The sequence below is a fragment of the Tursiops truncatus genome, chromosome 10, assembly GCF_011762595.2.
Source record: "Tursiops truncatus isolate mTurTru1 chromosome 10, mTurTru1.mat.Y, whole genome shotgun sequence".
NCBI lineage: Eukaryota > Metazoa > Chordata > Mammalia > Artiodactyla > Delphinidae > Tursiops > Tursiops truncatus.
In genome coordinates, this window is record NC_047043.1 from 98,928,640 (window position 1) to 98,948,985 (window position 20,346).

A 20,346-nucleotide genomic window follows, 5' to 3' on the forward strand; every position below is an offset into this window, starting at 1 on the left:
TTTCAAAGACTGCTAGATCAGTGCTCCTTTGGCAGCACATATACTAAAATTGAAACGATACAGAGATTAGCATGGCCCCCGAGCCAGGATGACATGCAAATTTGTGAAGCGTTCCATATTTTTATTATACAGCAGAAACTAACACACCATTGTAAAGCAATTATACTCCAATAAAGATGTTTAAGAAAAAAAAGACTGCTAGATCAGAAAAAACTTTTGACAAAATCCAACATCCATTCATGATAAAAACTCATAGCAAACTAGGAATAGAAGGGAACTTCCTTAATCTGACCAAGGGCATCTATAAAATACCTACCAGTAACATCATACTTAAGAGCGAAATAGTGAATCCTTTTCTCTTAAGATTGAGACAAAGCAAGAGGATGCTCACCCTTACCAATTAAATTCAAAATTGTACTGAAACCTCTAAAAAGAACAAAGTTGGAGGACTTACATGACCTGACTTAAGGCTTACTATATAAAGTTATAGTAATAAGACAGACAGTATGGTATTGGCATAAGGTTTGGTAAATATATCAGTAAAACAGAATAGGGAGCCCAGAAATAGACCCACACTTCGTCATTTAATATTTAATAAAGACACCAAAATAATCCAATAAGAAAAGGAAAGTCTTTTCAACAAATGGTGCTGGAACAACTGGATATCCACAGGGGAAAAATTGAGCCTTGGCCCCTATCTCACACCATACACAAAAATTAATTTGAGATAGACCTAAATGTAAAAGCTAAAACATTAAAGTTTTCAAAAGAAAATATGGGGAAAACAACTTTGTGACTTACAGTAGTCGGAAGTTTCTTAGGACATGAAAGCAACAGCCAAAAAAGAAAACATTAATTGACCTCATTAAAGTTATAAACTTCTGTTCACCAAAAGATTGATTGATTCATTCATTTAAAAAAATGAACAGACAAGCCACAGACTGGGAAAGAATATTCACAAAACATCTATCTGATAAAAGACTGGTAGCCAAGGTACAGAAAGAATTCCTGTAACTCAATAACAAACAATCTACTCTAAAAAATGGGCAAGAGATCCGAACAGACACTTCTCAAAGAAAAAAATATATATAGCCAACAGGCACACGAAAAATATCATTAGTCACTAGGGAAATCTAAATTAAAACCACATTAAGATACTACCACACCCTCACCAGAATGGCTAAATTAAAGACTGACAATACCAAGTGCTGACAAACACATGGAACAACCAGAACTCCCAAATTTACCTACACTGTTGCAGGGACTGTTAAATGCTACACCATTCTGGAAAAATGTCTGCTAATTTCTTAGAAGCCAAATATATACCCTTCTGTGATCCAGAAATTCCAATCCTAGGTATTCACCCAAGGTGAAATAAAAACTATTTTCACACAAAAACCTGTATGCAAAAGTTTAAATTGGCTTTATGCATAACCGCCTCAAATTGGAAACAACTCAAATGTCCTTCAACTGGTGAATGGACAAACTGGTATATTCACAAAACGGAGTACTACTCAGTCATAAAAGAAATGACCTACTACTGAATGCAACAACATGAATGAATCTCAAAAACATGCTGAGTGGAAAAAGTCACACATGATTCCATCTGTATGAAGATCTAAAAGAGATAACTAATATGCGGTAGGAAAAAAATCAAAACAGTGTGTTGCCTCTGGGGATAGGGGTGAGGTGGGGATTTACAGGGATATTCATTAGTCAAAACTCAACAGATAGTATCCTTAAGATTTGTGTACTTCATTATATATAGATTGTACCTCAAAAGAAAAAAAAGATACAGAAATATTGAACTCTTAGGAGGAAGTATACTTGAAAAGCATCAAAAAGTAAGACGGATGAGAGATGAATAGATATTTGTTCAAGGAAGTATAATAAAATGTTAATTGTATAATCTAGTTGATGGTTATAAGACCGTTCACTGTAAAATTCCTTCAACATTTCTTTATATTTGAAATTTTTTAAACATAATAAATATATTAACTAAATAATAAAATATTGGAAAAAATTTAAAAGATTCCTATGTATTTCTGATAGTCACTCTCTCCCAGGACTGTTACTGACAGCAAGTTACATCTGGTTTGGGTTACCTCAGGGTACATGACGGGGCTCATGGTAGTGTAGACAGTGAAAACTGGCTATCCATTTTATCAAATTTTCTTCTTTGATGGAATTTGAAAGCTTGGTCCTGTCATTGGTTTAGGCTTAGTGAGAAACTGTACAAGTTCCTCTCTCTGAAGAAGTGGCTTTGGAAGCATACTTAAATCCGTCTTTTAAAATTAGCCCACATTCTCACTTCCATGACAACTGTTGCTCGGGACCCGGGGCCTCTGGGTTTTCCATTCTCAAACAGGATCCACTCTCTTTGGTGGTTGGTTAATTATCACTAGCCTTTGTTCATCTGTCTAAGCCAGTATTTCTTCCCCAAGTGTGTTTTCCATGAGATGCTCTGTGAGGAAGGGCCTGCTGTCAGGCCACCTTGGGACTCTCCACATCCTGGGGACCCACAATACGCCGTTGTTCGTTAGAGACTCAAAAGCACTACTGTGAGGAAGTCCCACAAACTGTCTACTCAGGGTTCTCTCAGAACCCAGTTCTCAGAGGGCCCCTGCGAGTGTCCTGTGGAATGCCTCCTTAGGAAGATGCCGCTCTGGGTTGCAGCACATTTCAGATTGTTCCAGAAAGATCCACATTCTCCTCAGCACGGAGAGCCCCATCTGTGGACCCATAAGCGAAAGGCCCCCTCAGGGGAGGGCTTGCCTCACACAGTGCCCGAGTCACTCAGGCCCACAGTGGGTCCCCTCTGTGTGTCTGCGTCCCTCCTGGCCTCTGGGATCCCTGAAGATGGGGCTGACTGCAGCCGGCGCAGCTGCAGGCCCTTCATGAGGGAAGCTTTATGCCAGGAAGAAGGCAGTGCCTTCTGCCTGGATGCCAGCATCTGTGGTCAGGGGAGAAGGGCCAGCCCTGTGCTGATGTGCACATCCTTGTGGGTAAAGCACCTACCCTGTGCAGCTGGGCAGAATGCATTTAAGTCCCATTTTCAAAGCGGATTTTGCCTGTGGAAACCATCAGACGGTGGGGCCTGGACACAGAAATCTTTCACATTATCCCACAGGTTCAGCCTGGGCCAGGACCAGAGCGCCCCCTGCTGTACAGCCAAGCTCACACCTATCTACTCCAGAAGCAGGCTTGACCAAGGCCCTCTCTCTGATATTTTAGTAGACGTAAATGTAAGATGTTCCATGATATATATATATATATATATATATATATATATATATATATATATATATATATATACATAAACTTGAGTTTTACTTAGCAGAAGAGTTACCACGAGGCAATATAGTTCCCTGACAAATGCACAGACAAAAAGTAAAGAAGTGGGACTTCCCTGGTGGTCCAGTGGTTAAGAATCTGCCTTCCAATGCAGGGGATGCGGGTTCGATCCCTGGTTGGGGAACTAAGATCCCACATGCCATGGGGCAACTAAGCCCGCGCGCCACAACTACTGAGTCCACGCGCCTCAATTACAGAGCCCAAGCACTCTGGAGCCCATGCGCCACAACTAGAGAGAAGCCCATGTGCTGCAATGAAGATCCAGCATGCCGCAACTAAGACCTGATGCAACCTTAAATAAATAAGTAAGTAAGTATGGTAGCTTCCTCCAAGCTGCTGAATTTTGTCTCAAACAACTGAAGCGGAGAACACAAAGGCGCTCTCTTTTAGGGAGTGCCAGCTTGTCCTGGATGCTGGGGCTGTGATACCCAAATGCTATGCTGCACAGGCTTGCCTGCTGTACCGCCTTAGCCCCACAAAGAAACAGTAAATTACTCAGATTGGAAATGAACGCATGGCTGCATATCCACATGGCGTCCCTCAGTAAACACCTGACCGACGTGGGAACTGACGTGGGAACCAGATGCTAGACTCACACCGCCCTCTGGTGAGGCACAGTGCACACCCCACATAGACAGTCTGAGGCACAAGCTTAACCCACGGGCCCTCACGGGAGAGGAGAGAAAGCAGGAACCACACTACCTCACTGGCCATGTAGGTGTAGAGCACTTTGCCTTTGATGACAAACCAGAGCTTCTTCCAGTGCCTCTTCCCTTTCTTACAACGGCTGAGATAACCGCTGATGGCGGAGCCCTCTCCGGAGGCGGCCACCTGGCAGACGGAAGCAGGGCGGTCAGGGCACCAGGTAGTAGACACGGTTTACACAGAGCCAAAATGACACTGCGAACCCGCTGGCAGGGTGTTTATACTGCTTTGGAATCTGAGACTTGGATGATCTCGGGATCCACCCAGCACCTCAAAGGCAGCAAAACGGTACCATACCTGAGAGACAGGATTTACTGACAGGATTTGCGGATCCTAGACACTGGAATCAAAAACTGCCTGCAGGAGTGCTGCCCCCTGGTGGAGATTCAGATTCCTGGTTCCCTGCCCTCAACCCCCAAGCCCCCAAATTACAAAACTGCAGATATTTGGGGGAAAGTTTCTTCCTTCTAAAATTGATTCTTATACTTTTCAGCTTATTTCTTTCTTATATTTAAGAGGGGATCCCTTTTGTACTGTTCATCTGAAAGGTTTTATGACCTCCTGCCTAATGAGTTTGTTAACTCCTCTAAGTAGTAGTAGTAGTGCTTGTGGTCTGTTGAACAGGCTTCATAATGGGGGCTAAGAACACAGGCTTGGAGTAGGACCAATCTAGGGCTCCAGCACAGGCTCTACCAGCTACTAGAAGGGTAATGTCAGGCCACTTACGTCCTCAAAGTCTCAGTGTCCTTACTAGTAAAACTGGAATTAAGTGACATAAGACGGGTACCTGTCAGGTACAGTGCCTGACCCACAGTAAGTGCTCCATAAATATTCACCCTACTATGAGAGCAATAAAGCCAGGTTTTGAAATCATTTCATCTTTCTCATTTTACAGGTGGGGAAACTGAGGCCCAGAGGAATGGAGGGATCTACCAAAGGTCAAATCCTGACTTAGTTGAAGAGAGGGTAAGAACTCAGATCTCTCAGCAAATGCTCTGAAGGTCAGCTAACTTCAGTGTAGGGAGAGGAAGCTACAACCAGCCGGGTGTTTTGAGAAGTACCAGGAAAGGAACCTGCCCCTCTCCGGGTCCTAGGACTTCTAACACCAGACTCGACTTCTCTCCCCACACTTGACCTGCTGGAGCAGCTCCAGAGTGAGAAAGGCAGAATGTACAGAACACATCAGGGAAACCGACTCTGCGGTCTCCCTCCCTGACAGATGCTCCAGAGGCAGCATTCCTGCAGACCTTCCCATGGGAAGCAGATCTCACTGCTAAGGTGGAGCTCCTGGGGGAAGAGGAGAGGGCGGAGAGGGACGGGCGCCCATCTCTTCTGGGGCTGCTGCAGAGCCCACGGTGTAGTCTTTGCTGAATAACAAAAAGGTTGTCACTTTGGGCAAAAACTGCCAACCTGGCTGGGGCAGATCCACACAGCACCAGGATCACAGTGCCCGGATACCCAAAGAGTGAGAACGGTTCTCGAACTCTGCACCCACAGAACACTCAGGTTCTATGAGCTCAGCTCATGCAGACACCACAGTGTGAGTGAGAGGGTGATCTTTTCTCAATTTGTGGAAAGGGACTAGTTAAATAAATGATGAGACAGCCACACAATGCAAGAAGTGTGAGATTTATGTGTATGAACTACTGTGAAATAATAATACTGAAGATAAATTAACTGGAAGAAATGTACAGAGGACCCAGTATATCATCTTTTGGGTAAAAAAAAGGACCTATGATCGTCTATCTTTATTATGTATATGCACAAAAATTTCTGGAAGGGTCCATAAGAAACTTGATGGTGGTTACCTTTGAGGGGTGGGACTGAAGGAGTCTGGGGAGGGAGAGAAACTCACTTTTTATCATATAGTCTTCTGTGCTGTGAAAAAATTTTTATCGCCTATGTGTTATTTACAAGATTTTTAAAATGCAAAAGGAATTAAGTTAATGGACAGAACTGTACTCATTTAAAATTTGCATCCCCAACACTTTTTTATTACCACCTGCTACTCAATAATGAATATTAATGAAAAAACTTGGAAACAGCTGATCACTCTTCTTTTGACAGCATGTATATTCATGGCACACATTTGTTTGTGGTTGTGATTAGAATACAGACATGTAATCTGGTCCTGTTTCCAGAATGGAATTTAGTTTAGCTAATTCTGAGGTTTCCTGCAAAGAGCCCCACGACCGTTAGGAGGCTCACCACCTGAGCCCGTGTGGGACCCCCAGGGTGAGAGAATGGTGCAAAGCTCGGGGGCGGGGGGAGGGGGCAGGGAAGGGCTGACGTGGGAGACCTGAGCCAGGACAAACAGCTTTAGACCCAAGTGCCCGGGTGATCTGTGCAGTAACCCTGGGGACTAGGTCTAGGCTGCGGGGACAGGTGCAGAGAAGGATGGGAGAGATGTCTCCTAGCACCACCTACAACCACTTGGGCTCCTGTCCTCTGTAACCAACAGGTGTCTTCTCGGTCACCCAGGAGACGGGCCTGTGCTTCAGGGCTGCCTTTGTTAGCGTGAGTCAGGACACCTCCCATTAGGGATCCTCTTTGTCCTGAAGAGCCTGGTCCGGCTTGGGTGGGGGGTCCGTCCCTGTCCACTGAGAAGGACCGAGAAACGTCTCAATCCCCAGCCTCCCATGCAGGTAGCCCCACCTGCCTCACCTCGGTCAGTGCCGAAGGGACTTTTTTCTGCTTCTTGAAGGCTGAGGGGTTGATGCTCTGGAAGACGGATGAGAAGGCGCTACTCGAGAAGCGGGTGGAGGACAGGGGGAAGCTCATGCTCACGGGCCGCCCTACATCAAGACAAGCGCCGGAAAGGGAGGTGAGAGTCCACGCGGATGGGCACAGAAGCCACGTGTCTGTGAAATCTGGGCTCCCGTCCCTCCCAAGATGGGACCCAGCCTCACTGGGGCGGTTCAGCGTGACTAGGAAGACGGGCACAGCCCCCTCTGCTAACACAAAGGCGGGGCTGGGGGCAGGCCTTCCCTGAGTGCTGGCTAGCCCCTCTTCTCCAAGTCTCCATGAGGCTGGGCTGTCCTCTCCGATGGCCTCAGGTGGCCCTGGGGGGTGGGGGAGGGGGAGTCTGGTTTTAGGCCCAGGATCCACCTGCTTTCCTTCCAGCTGACCCTGCTCTGCCGAAGCCTGTCCCCTGAGCAAGGGCTCTCACAGGCCAGCTCAGCTGCCTCGGGCTCCTTTACTGGAGGACCCTCAGCCCCTCCGCGACCATGACGCCTCTGCTCTCCATCTCGTCATCCTTATTGCAAAAAGGCCCCACGGAACACAGGCCTGCAGAGAGGGCCGCTACGCAGAGCAGACGTGAGCGCCGGCCAACCGTCCTCGCCACAGACGCGTGGACCCAGCGTTTCCCAAACTTAGCTGTCCATGGAACCCTTCCCCTGGGTGCACCTATGCACTTTCTACAGAACCAACGTTTGCGGAAATGGTTTCCTCCTTGAGGGCTGCTTTTGTTCAGAGCCTCCCCAGGAAGGTGGTTGGGAGAAGCCACGTGGGGAAGAAAGGGAGGGTGGTCCCCGGTACCTCTCATCAGGCCTGGGATGTCCCCGCCCCTCTTCTTCAGCTCCCCGTAGCAGCCGTCACACACCTTGGCCATGCGGTCCTTGAGGTACTTCAGAGGGTACTTGTTCCTTGAGCAGTTCCGGCAGACGATCTGGTGGGGTGATGCATGTCAGAGGGTCTCACCCTCCCAGCACGCACACAGCGACGCGTCCGCGCCCCCTGCCCACTCGCTCCCACCTCCTCCAGGGCCCCGTGCTCTGAGCACAGTAATTATGTTTCTGTGCAGGTGCTTATCTGCTTTTCTTTTCTAAAAGTTTCTAAAATACGTAACATTATTTTAGTTTCAGGTGTACAATGTAATGATTCAATGTACATATATACAGTGGGCCCTCCATGTCTGTGGCTTCCATATCCCTGGATTCAACCAACTGTGGATCAAAAACATTAGAAATATTCCAGAAAATTTCAAAAGCAAAATGTGAATTTGCCGTGTGCTGGCCACTGTTTACACGGAATTCATGCTATGTTTATAACTATTCACATAGCATTTACACCGTATTAGGCGTTATAAGCGAGCTAGAGGTGATTTAAAGTATACGGGAGGATGTGCGTAGGTTATATGCAGCTACTACACCATTTTACATAAGGGGCTTGAGCATCCTCGGATTTTGGTAGCCACGGGGATCCTAGGATCCTAGAACCAACCCCCTGTGGATATCAAGGGAGACTGTACGATGAAATGCTCACCACAATGTCCAGCTAGCATCCATCTACCACATACAGTTACAATTTTCTTTTCTTGCATGAGAACTTTTAAGATCTACTCTCTTAGCAAGTTTCAAACATACACTACACTTTTGCTAACTATCATCACCATGCTGTAAGCTGATCTGTTTTTCTGATGAGCCCGTGCCCTTAACCGTGACAGGATGCTTTTCATCCCAGGAAAACCACCACATCCGCTACGACTTCCTTTTGAGAGCTTGCTGGTGTAGTGGGATGGGCCTGGGATCTGGAGTCCTGGTGGGAGGGTATCAGTAAAAGGGGAATTAACTTCACAGGGTTGGTGTGAACATGCCCCACTCTGGGCCCGACACGCAGCAGCTGCTGGACGCCCCCCGGTCCCCACCCAACGCCGCCGCCACGCCCACGGCCCCCGACGGGGACTCACCTTGCCGCAGGCGTGACAGTGGTGGCGCCTCAGGGTGAGGGAGAAGTCACAGCCACAGTTCATGCACATCATCACGTGTGTGACAGGCACTAGGGTCGGGGGCCTCTCCCCCAGGCTGACCCCCAGCCTCTCCCGTATCTGGAACAGCGGAATCGGACAAGCAGTGGGGTCAGGAGACCAACTGGATGGACACCCCCCTACCCCGTACGGGGTGTGCACGTGTGTGGGCGGGGTGGACTCCTCTTCTACAGGCTCCCCTGCAACCCCCAGGGAGCTGACCTCAGTTACAAACGGAGCCGTAGGTGCCAGGCTCTGGGCTGCACAGTGATTATCCTGAGCCGGGCACGGGGAGGACCCAGGGCCCTGATGGAAGGAGATGCGAGGCCTCGTGGGTGTGCAGGGGCCCCAGGGAAACCCAGGTCTGTGAGACGGGTGCCCCAGAAACCCCGCTCACCTCCACGCTATGCTGGAAGGCAGCCAGAGCCTGGGCCTTGGAGTCCTCAGGGAGGGCTCTGCTCAGACAGCTGTGCCACTCGTCCCTCTCTGCACAGGAGCTGTGGGCATGAGCTGGAGTGAGCGAGGGGTGCACGAGGGCTCTGCCTTCTGCCCTCTGGGGGTGGACCACGCCCTGGTGGCCCCGCCCCTCCCCCACACCAGAGCCTCTCTCCCCCACGCCTGAAACCCCACTGGCCAGCCCAGCCACCTGCCAGACGGGCCAAGGCTTGCACCGCGGCACCTCTGCTTCCGAGCAGGTGGCCCCAAATGTTACTTGTATTCGGGCTCTGCCCGTAACAAGGGAACATCCAACACTGCTCCTCTAACTCCCAGGGCTGTTGTAGGGACCAAATGACACGTGTGGTGTGGAGGACTCTGTCGAGGACACAGCACCGTGCAAAAGCAAGGGGTCCCACACTTTAGGGGGGCAGGCTGGCAGGGGGATGAGGGCCAGGTACCACTGCGAGGGTGGGTGGATAAATGCTGGCAACGGTCACCATCCCACTCTCTCCATCTTCCTCCTCAGTTTCCCACACAACTTCCCACTCACTCATCCAAAACGAAGACTTCCCATCCCTGCTCCGAGCCTGGCGGGGTCTCCTGAGTGGTGAGAGCCACACCTGGCCTGAGCTGCCCCAGAGCAGCTTCAGAGTGGAAATTCTCACAGAGCCCCCTAGATGTCATTCCCACCCCGTACTAAGTGTGCGGACTCAAACTAGAAGAAGGGACCAGTTTGGCCTGGGAGGGAGGGTGGTGGGCAGCCAGATGCCACATCCCTAAAAGGAGATGCATGAGTCCCCTGGAAGCTTCAGCATGAAGTAACTGGGGCTAGCAGGAAGGTGACTGGCCTGACAGTGACAGTGGCTCCTTGAGGCCACTGGCCAAAGGGCAGTGCCTCTGCCTAGCAGAGACAGGCAGCCCCACCTGAAGGGCTAAGCGTGGCCTGTCACTACCCTCACTTCACGGTTGGGCAAAATGAAACCACACCCTGGGCCTCCTCATGCCCCTGATTTTACCTAGAGATAAGGAGAGGAGAGGCCATGGAAACCCACCCAGGCATCACCTCCTCCAGGAAGCCTTCCCTCACTTCCCCAGATGGAGGGGTCACTCCTTAGAATCTCCAAGGCTACTTTTTCCCCCTCAGGCAGTAGATAGTAGTGGAGAAGTGCTCTGGCTCACACAGTCCTGCGTTTGAACACCAGTTCTGCCTCACACAGATGTGGAACCCCTCTCTAGGCCTCAACTCCCTGCACATGGGAGGAGCTGCAGGCCCCACCTCAGGGTGGTGCTGAGGATCCGAGGAAGCGCCTGACACCTGGCAGGTGCCCAGTGTATGTCACCTTTGTCATCACTACTATTACAGCAGTTATGCTCTGCTAGGTCATAACTTTCCAACCCGTAAAGTGGGCTCTTCTGAGCAAACCAAGGCTTAGACAGTTTGTATCCTCAGCACAGGACTGGGCACTGAGGACGGGAAAGCGCATCTATGACAGAGCGTGTGCGTCAGGCCGGAAGTCCCATCTCACACCCAGAACCACGCCCACAAAGGGACCTGCTGCCGCCCGGGTCACACGCTGGCTGGGAGGGAAGACACTCCAACCTGGGAAACTCTGTACCCCTACTCTGCCCAGAGAGGCCCCTGGCAGGAGCCCCCGCTCCCTGGTTTCTGAGCCCCTCCTCCACACCCTGGCTTGACCTGGCATTGCCCCGAAAGAGGGAGGGGGGAGCCCTTTCTCTGCCAGAAGCCAGCGAGGAGGGGTCCCCGGGGCAGAGCTCGAGGGCCTAAAGAAAACAGCCATCTCTGATAGAAAGGCCTTACCCCCAAACAGGGAAAGTAAAATGATGAATGCTCACTCCTTATTTTTCTCTTGCTCTCCAGACCTGGAAGCCTAAACGCAGACCATTTTGTAAACTAAGGTGCACTACGCACTTTTCATTGGATGTAACTTTTCTTACTGCTGCAAAGACCCAATAATCCTTAGGGTTTTACAACGATGAGATATTTTTATATTTAAGCAACGGGCTCTGGAAACCCCCGAGATTCTATGTAAAGTTTTATGTGTATGCTCATTTTTTTTTTCTGGGGAGAGAAGCCATAGTTTTACCAGATTCTCCAAGAGGTCTGTGATCCCCAAAAGGACAAGAAATAATGAAAAGACAAAAGTCCTTTACCCAAAAGGATACTGAAATAAAAATGACAACACTTCCAGCACCTGTTATTCCAAATGTTCCCACCAGCAAAATCCTGCCCCTTCTGCCCCAGACCGTCCCTCCTCTCCTCTCCTCCTACCTTGCAGACAGGGTCAGGCAGGACTCGGAAGTCTCGATCTTCAGGGCATAGGGCACTTTCTCCATCACAGGGCGGCTGACCTGGAAACCAACAGCGGCCCCTCAGGATGGGGGCAGGAGGGGTTCTGCCACTGCCCCACTCTGAGCCTGAGTTTCCTCATTGTAAAGGGCAAACCTTTCTTACGTGGAAGATGGAGGAGTGTGTGTTTGTGTGTGTGTGTGTGTTTGTGTGTGTTTGTGTGTGTGTGTGCGCACAGGCATGCGGTGAGGGCTCGGCTGCCGACTCCAACTCTGTGGCCACCAGCCCACACCCAGGAAGGCTACGAGCATCCCTCTTAGAACCCATCGTTCTGGACAAGTACCTGTCCAATGGCTACCCTCCCTCACGGCCTCCGCCACAGACTCCTGAGCAGAAGCTTTGGTTCAAAAAGGGAAGCCGCCTCCCAGCTGAACAAGGTGCTTCCCTTCCCCTTCTCCAGGTTAGGAGCCTCAGGAGCGGGAAAGCCCCTGCAGGGCCCCTACAGCATGTTCCCTCCCGTCCCTCCTCCCTCCCAAATGACAACCCACACCCAATTCCCCCACTTGAGTGCTCGCCCCTCTGACCCTGTCCCCACGCTGGGCTGGAATTAACTTCCTAAAACTTCCTACTCATTGAGAATCCCCTTCAGCTCCCAACCAGCCCCGTATTCGGGACCCAAGTTACAGCAAGTGAGGTCACAGCTGTGTCACTTTCCCTTCTCTCCAAGCTCACCCATGAGAATGTCCAGCTGGGCTGGCATCTCTCTCACATTTAAGAAATACCTGCCACTTGAATAGGTATTTGCACTCCCATGTACATTATTCACAGCAGCCAAAAGGTGAGGGCAACCCAAGTGTCCATGGATGGATGATGGGTACACAAAGTGTGGTCTACACATACGACGGAGTATTGTTCAGCTTTAAAAAGGAAGGAGATTCTGACACTTGCTACCACATGGATGAGCCTTTAGGACATTATGCTCAGTGAAGTAGGCCAGTCACAAAAGGACAAACATCGCATATGATTCCACTTATATGAGGTCCCCAGAGTAGCTAAATTCACAGAGACAAGAGAGTAGAATGGTGGCTCCCAGCGCCTAGGGGAGGGGGGATGGGGAATTAGTGTTTAATGGGGACAGAGCTTCACACTGGAAAGATGAAAAGAGTTCTGGGGTGGATGGTGGCAGTGGCAGTACAACAACGTGGATGTACTTGATGCTGTCAAATTGTACACTTAAAAATGGTTAATTTATATTATGCATATTTTACCACAATTAAAAAAAACACCTGCTTGTTTCCTCCCTCCAAGCCTTTCCTTATGCATTTCCCTCCTCCTAGGACCCCCTCCTTCTCTCCCTTCCCTATTTGTCCAAATATTATCCACTCTAAGGGACTCAGCTCCCCCACCCAGGAGGCCTCCCTCAGCCTCACTCTCCCTGGACTACCTACAACAGAATCCTGCTGTAACTCACAACCCAGGCTCCCTCACCTCCGCTGGTCTGTGAGCTCCACAAGCAGGGCTGTGTCTCTGCCTCCCCTGGGGTCCCCCCGCCCACCCCAGGGCACCCACCCCAGGTATCTACCTTCATGCTGGCCACCGCCAATGCATTCTTCAGCCGGTACTTCCCATCCTTCTGGGGATACGTGTACAGGAGCACATCACTCATCTGGGGAGAGGGGAACCCCATCAGACATGTCTTGGCCCCAGAAGGCTGTGCTGGGTGTGTCCTGGAGCATCACTGAGCAGAGGCATCTTGCATTCCCCGTGACCCACACAGGAGAGCAAAACCACTCTGGAGTGAAACAGGACACCCTTCCCCACAATTCCACTCTGACATAGACACCCAGGAGGAACAAATGCAGATGCCCACAAAAAGTCAGGTATGGGGGGTTTCCCTGGTGGAGCAGTGGTTGGGGGTCCGCCTGCCAATGCAGCGGACATGGGTAAGTGCTCCGGTCTGGGAGGATCCCACACGCCGCAGAGCGGCTGGGTCCGTGGGCTGTGGCCACTGAGCCTGCACGTCCGGAGCCTGTGCTCCACAGCGGGAGAGGCCGCAGCGGTGAGAGGACCGCGTACCACAAAAAAAAAAAAAAAAAAAAAAAAAAAGTCAGGTATGGGAATGTTCCTAGAGGCTTATTCATAACAGCCCCAAAAGCAAACAACCCAAACGTCCATCAACAGGTGACTAGACACAGAAACTGTGATTCATCCACACCTCACAGCCACACAGTAACCACAGAGCAGACAGATACATGCCTGATGACAGGGTTCAACCTCCAACACATGCCAGGGAAAGAAGCCAGACTCTGGAGTACATGCTGCTTCATAACATTTATATGAAGCTCCAGAGCAGGCAAAACTAATCTATACTGATGGAAACAAGGCCAGTGGTTGCCGGGGGTGGGGGTGGGGGAAGGTGCCTGACAAGGGGCACAGGGCAACTTTCTGGGGGCTGGATATGTTCTGTACCTTGACCCAGGTGGTGGTCACACGATGATATACAATTGTCAACACATACTAACACGTACACTTAAAATTGATGCATTTAACTCTATATAAATTAAGCCTCAGGGACTTCCCTGGTGGTCCAGTGGTAAAGAATCCACCTTCCAATGCAGGGGACACAGGTTCAACTCCTGTTCGGGGAACTAAGATCCCACATGCCGTGGGGCAACTAAGCCCGTGCGCCACAACTACTGAGCCCACGCGCCTCAACTAGAGAGAAGCCCGCACAACTAGAGAGAAGCCCACGCGCCGCAATGGAAGATCACGCATGCCACAACAAAGATTCCACGTGTCGCAACTAAGACTCAACACAGCCAAAAATAAAAATAAATAAATATTTAAAATTAATTAATTAAGCCTCTACCAAGCAAAGTGAAGGAAGGAAGGGAGGGAAGGGGGAAGCTCCTTGGGGACAGGGAGCTGGTGTGTTCTATTCACTGCCGTACCTCCAGCAGTGCAGTAGGTGCTCAATTAATATTTGTTGAATGAACAACTGAAGCTTCCTGCCCTGAAGAAGGGCAGAGATGAAGAAACATAAGGAAAGTCACTTCTCCTCCGGAGAGAGTGCTTCTGTTTGGCTAAAAGTTTACAGCTTGAAGAGCCGATGTCACGCTCTGGGTGGGGCTGTGGGCCGTCAGTCCTGACCCTGCTCTGCAGCAGCTCTGTGAATTTGGACAAGCCGTTGCCCTCTCTGAGCCTCAGCCTCCTCACCTGCCAAGCGGAGGACATCCCTACCCCCACATCACTACAAACATTGAGAGTGGTCCCCAGTGAGCCCCTATGCGTGGGAGCCAAGGCAGACTAGGGGTGTCCTGAGGATAGAACAGGACAAGGCATCTCGGGGTCTGAAATGGAGCAAGAACTCAGGATTTACACTCCTCTCCCTGCAGACAGAGTCTGCTGAGGGGACAGAATGGGTGAGTTTTCCTGCCACCAGCTCTCCTGGCGCTTCTGGCCAGGGTGGTGCGGGAGACCCGGCCTGGGCACTGAGCTGCTGTGTGACCTCAGGCAAACCCTTCCTCTCTCTGGGCCTCACTGTCTAAACAGAGTTGGAATAGACCAGGGTTGGCAATTTTTTCGTAAAAGGCCAGATAGTAAATATTTCAGTTTTTGTGGGCCAGATGGTCTCTGTCGCAACTGCTCAACTCAGCTGCTACAGCCTAAAAGCAGCCACCGACAATCATAAAAGAATGCGTGAGGCTGCGTTCCAATAGAGCTTTCTGAACAAAACAGGCAGCAGGCCGACCCCTGGGTCAGAGGAACCTTCAAAGCCCCTTCTGGCTCTGTTCTTCTAACACTGACAAGAACTACTGGGCATTCCACATGCACTCCTGGGCAGGCCAGGTGCTGGGCTAAGCCCCCGGAATGATCTCAATTCATCCCCCAGCAATTCCCTCAGGCAGGTGCTGTTATTATCATCCCCATTTCACAGAAGGAGAAACCGAGGCACAGACTGGCTAGACAACCTCCCAGGATCACAAAGCTCATCAGCGGCAGAGCCAGGGTCATGAGTAAATGAGGGTGCCTCCAAGTGTGTGCAGGGTAGTGTGTTGGTGGTGGTCACACCCCGCCCACCATGGGGAACCCTCCTGTGTCACTACCACAGCAGTTCCAGCCTCCCTGCGGCTGCCCCTGGAGCCCCTGTTGCCATGGCAACGCCACGAGCACCCAGGGCTCTATGAGTGGTCCAGGACCACGCTGCCTGCCTTGCACTGCAGCACCAGTCAGCCAGAGGGAGGGGTTCTCACGGGAGGTGACAGGTGGCTGCGAGGAGGGAACAGAGGGAGAAGAGCCTCTAAGCTCAGCGCCCCTTGTGCTCTATGAGGAGTGGAGTGACCCACTGAGGTCGGGCTGGGGCCTTGGGACACGTGCCACAGAGGCTCCCCAAACCCTGATGGGCAGCCGCAGACGTGCCGCTTCGGTCAGGCTCAGGATTCCCCTGCTCAGGACCATGAGCCCTCTCTGGAATTCAGTCCCCAAGTGGCAGAGGGTCTATCTGAGGCCTGGTGTAGACCCAGCTCGTGAGTGGAAGACCCCATCTGCAGCCAATGACTCCACGAGACTCACAGAGGTCCTCCAGACACACCACGCTCCTCCCGCCTCTACGTTTGCCCATGCTGTTCCCACTCCTCCAATGCCCTTTCTTTGTCGGCCTGTTCCTACACACTGACTCAGAGCCTCTCTCCTTTTACTCTGCACACAATTGTAACAAAGTGTAAGGAGACTGTTAGGGCAGCCACAACTGACAGTAACAAGAGATGACAGCTAACGGCGAAGGAGCAGAGAGAAAAATTACATCCAGCAGAGAGAAGAACTTAAAAGGCAAAACTACTTGCGGGGCGGGGCGGGGGGGGCATGGGCTGGGTCTCAGGACTGGGGCAAAGAGCTGCTTGTAGCTCAGTAGCCACTGAGGTTGATGTTACTATACCCCAGGCCTGGACACTCCCTGGTGTTCCAGACTGTGGCGGTAAATCATCAACAATGTTACGTATATCCCATCCTGTGCACAGTGGAGAAAGGGCTGGGCTCGGGTCAGAACCCTGGTTCCCTTCTGGACCTCTGCCACCAACCTGCAGGGAGATCCGGCCAAGTCAACCCTCCTTTCTGGATCTCAGTTTTCTCGCTTGTTAGATAAGGCAGTTGAACAGCTATTCCCGGTTTAAGAACTTCTTGGTTTTAGGATGGGCACCTGGGTAATTAAATTTTGGCAACATTCCCCTCAAAATCGTTCAAGTAATACATTAGGGATGGATTGTAAAGCCCTCAGCTTTCTGGAAAGCTCGGCTATTCAGAATGATCCGCACCCTAAGGATTAGGCTCTGGTCTAGTCTCCCCTTTGCTTGCAGCTGTCCTTGAGTACTGCCCCAGAACACTTTACAGAACGTGACAGTCCTGGGGCCTGGATGGGGGCCAGGTACTTACCAGAAACAGGTGTCGGGGGCGTCTGTTTTTCCCTGTTACTTTCATCAGTGTCCCTTCTTTCAGAAACTCCTGTGGGGAGAGAAGCAGACCTCCGTGGTCAGGCTGACACCCCCCTATGTCCTGGAGAAGGGTGGGGGGAGGCCCTTTAGTGGGAAACAAATTACGGCACCTCCCAGAGTACCAGAGAGCAACTCGTGGGAGAATTCCCAGCTTAGGAGACGTGCCCCGTGTTTGGTGGAGCAGCTCTGCGGACAGGCACCTGGCCTTTCAGGAGCATCCACCTTGAATTACACCAACCCCAGACACCGTTCCGGCCACAGAGTGCTCCAGACAATGACTCGCTTGCTGGTTCGTTACCACAAGGGGTCCAATTGGAACAGAGCCTTTGAAAGTTTGCTAAAATGGCTGAAGACCTGTGAACAGTTGCTACAGCCCCCTCAATTCTGGAGGATACAAAGAGATGTTTAATAAATATTCACTAAACTGATGACTCGGGCCAAAACATTAGGTGTGACTTTACACCTAAGTGCAATCTCTCATTCTTTGTTCCTTGTCCTTCATGGACTGGAACAGGTAATAAACATATTTTTGACTATTCTTGAGCTGAGTTTTTTTTTTTTTTGCGGTACGTGGGCCTCTCACTGTTGTGGCCTCTCCCGTTGCAGAGCACAGGCTCCGGACGTGCAGGCTCAGCAGCCATGGCTCACAGGCCCAGCCGCTCCGCGGCATGTGGGATCTTCCCGGACTGGGGCATGAACCCGCGTCCCCTGCATCGGCAGGCGGACTCTCAACCGCTGCGCCACCAGGGAAGCCCCTGAGCTGAGTTTTATGTTTTCCATTTGGAAGCTTAAAGTGGATAAATTTGTCTCTTAAAAAATGTTATTTCTAAATTTATTTATTTATTTTTATCTGCACTGGGTCTTCTCTGCTGTACACAGGCTTTCTCTAGTTGCGGCGAGCGGGGGCTGCTCTTTGTTGTGGTGCATAAGCTTCTCACTGCGGTGGCTTTTGTTGTTGCAGAGCATGGGCTCTAGGTGCACGGGCTTCAGTAGTTGCAGCACACAGGCTCAGTAGTTGTGGCTTGCGGGCTCTAGAGCGCAGGCTCAGTAGTTGTGGCACACGGGCTTAGTTGCTCCGTGGCACGTGACATCTTCCCAGACCCGGGTTTGAACCCGTGTCCCCTGCATTGGCAGGCAGATTCTTAACCACTGCGCCACCAGGGGAATCCCCAAAAATGTTACCTTTAAAATGCTTTGTTGGGGTTCCTGAGAGATGGTTTCCCTGATTTCCCAGCAACTGGACTAAACTAAGAATACTGGTGTCTCTTTTTCTCAGAGGGACACGGAACCCAAATGGCACTGTTTCTTTAAAGGCCCTGAAAGCGGAAAAGCCCAGGGGAGGCAGCTGGGGGGCCTGGGGAGCCCAGCAGAGCCCTTGCCCTCCCCCCACCCTCCTGGGTGAAAGGCACCTGCAGCCAGGCCTGCCTGGGGCCAGCCCAGCTGAACAATGGGGCTTATCAAGGCCTCGCCTGCCTGCCTGCCGGGCTGCCCCTTGCCCTTGCCCTTGCCCTTGGCAGCAGTGGTGGCACTCACCCTTCCTGGCTGGAGGAGATCCCCTTGGCCCCGAACGCTGTGCTCAATGTGGACCAGCTTCTGTAGGTTTTCCTGCGGGCGGGAGCAGGGCGAGGGGGAGATGGTCAGGACGCCTCATCTCCTCTGTAAGGACTGGCATTGTTTCCACTTCAAAGAAGGAAATGCAGCCCAGAAGGGACTTGCTTCCAATCTGACCTCCTGTCGGTGGCAGGACCAGGAGTTGAGCCTGGGTCTGCAGGATGCCACCTGTGTGGACTGCCTACAAGCAGGCTAGTCTCTCTGGGCCTGGGGTCTGACACTGCCATCTTTCTGCAGGCCGTGGAGATGGTCACGTGGCCTCACTGTGCCGTCCGATACCTGTTTGTCTCCCGGCCTCTGCTCCTACTCTAGCCTGTGTCCCCTGTAACGCCTGGAGCATCCGGACCTCAATAACCCAGAGGTGACAGATGTCCAAGGCCGGACTGGCTCTGTGGGCTTGTGTCCTTTGTGGGGGTGGGGGGCGGGCAGGGCCTGAGAGAGAATAACGAAAAAACCGTAGCACCTGTGGAGGAAATGCTCTGTACTCCCTCAAGAAAAACAAGTGTGCCGGGAGCTCCCTGTCGGTACCTCACTGGGAATCCACAATACGTAAGGTGACATGCCCCCAGGCCTATGCACACCATCCCGTAAAATGAGAAATGACAAGCACCTAACCCATGGGGCACATGCCCCTTAACCTTTTGCAGGGTTGTTTCTAAAGCCAATGAACAAGGTGAAAATTGTGTGTAGAGAAACTGTCTTGAATTTCAGGCCTTGACACTGTCCCCAGTTTAGGGCATAAAATCCTACCCATTAGAAATGTATATAAGTTGTTCCACTTCCGCTCATCATGTAGGAGCTGCAAGGAAACCATGCCCCCAACCTAACAGGGAGAAAAAGCCATATCATCTGCAAAAGCATAACTCTTCTTATGCCTATGGGAGGGGTGGGGTCCCAAGGCCACTGGGTGAACTGAGTCCCAAAGACGGACCACAGCCCCACCATGGAAACACAAGAGGAACGAGCTATTCTGCCTTTGGCAACACATGGGGGAGGAGGTGGCCGGCATAAAAAAGGTGAGAAGAAAGCAGCTAAAATGTTGATAGATTCTTAAAGGTCAGGTGTGGACTGGTGGGACAACTCAGAATAACAGGGAGCCCCAGACACAAGGCGCATCTGCAGTCACTTGCAAGCTCTTTTCCAGGAGTTTCTGCCAGATACTTATAAGGAAGACTGGGGCCAGAGAGAACCCCCTCTTGGTGGTGAAGGCAAGCAGGCTACCACTGGGGGCTGGAATAAAACCCTGCCCACTTCCACAGGCCCCTCTCTGGTACAAAACCCTTCAGTCACTGGGGGAGGTGGGGCAACCCTCCCACTCCCAGAGCCCAGGCAAAGAGCCGCCCACTGCTTCTGGGGAAAGGGCAGAAGCAAAAGACATCTGTTCCAAGAAGAGGTGGGTAGCCTCTCAGGCCCAGGATTGTGCACCAACACAAAGCAGAAACCTGTCAAAGACCCGCCACAGACACACAGCAGAGTTTTGCCACCATGCAGAGGAGGGGCAGGAATGCTGAGAGAGCCTGGCTCACAGGCCCTACTTAAGACTGAGGCTTGTCCAGGAGAGCTGTGACCTATGAGCCTAGCACGGAGTAACAGGAAACAGTGGTCTACCCCTGAGAAGGGGAAGGGGCAAGAACAAGGAGATCTCCAAAGATGGAGCAGGAACATGAGAAAAACTCTCCAGCACCTCAGGCCCAACA

General features: G+C 51.2%; 1 protein-coding gene and 1 non-coding gene across 15 annotated transcripts in view; one reads left to right on the forward strand and one right to left on the reverse strand.

The window, feature by feature from the left end:
* The window catches only part of FGD5 (FYVE, RhoGEF and PH domain containing 5), a 137,965-nt gene that overhangs the window by 3,070 nt on the left and 114,549 nt on the right, over nt 1-20,346 (reverse strand). For 11 of the 14 annotated variants that reach the window (XM_073787742.1, XM_073787743.1, XM_073787736.1 and 8 more), the window contains 9 exons: nt 18,572-18,643; nt 16,980-17,048; nt 13,135-13,218; nt 11,535-11,614; nt 9,204-9,303; nt 8,750-8,887; nt 7,600-7,729; nt 6,724-6,854; nt 4,057-4,185 (listed from right to left, as the gene is read on the reverse strand). In XM_073787742.1, coding sequence (XP_073643843.1) covers nt 4,057-4,185; nt 6,724-6,854; nt 7,600-7,729; nt 8,750-8,887; nt 9,204-9,303; nt 11,535-11,614; nt 13,135-13,218; nt 16,980-17,048; nt 18,572-18,643 — 933 coding nt within the window. The remainder of the gene's footprint in view (nt 1-4,056; nt 4,186-6,723; nt 6,855-7,599; nt 7,730-8,749; nt 8,888-9,203; nt 9,304-11,534; nt 11,615-13,134; nt 13,219-16,979; nt 17,049-18,571; nt 18,644-20,346) is intronic. The other 3 variants (XM_073787738.1, XM_073787745.1, XM_073787746.1) reach the window with 2 other exon arrangements.
* Nucleotides 21-123, forward strand: LOC117314060 (U6 spliceosomal RNA). Its single transcript, XR_004528743.1, has one exon. It is a non-coding gene; the product is annotated as a U6 spliceosomal RNA (small nuclear RNA).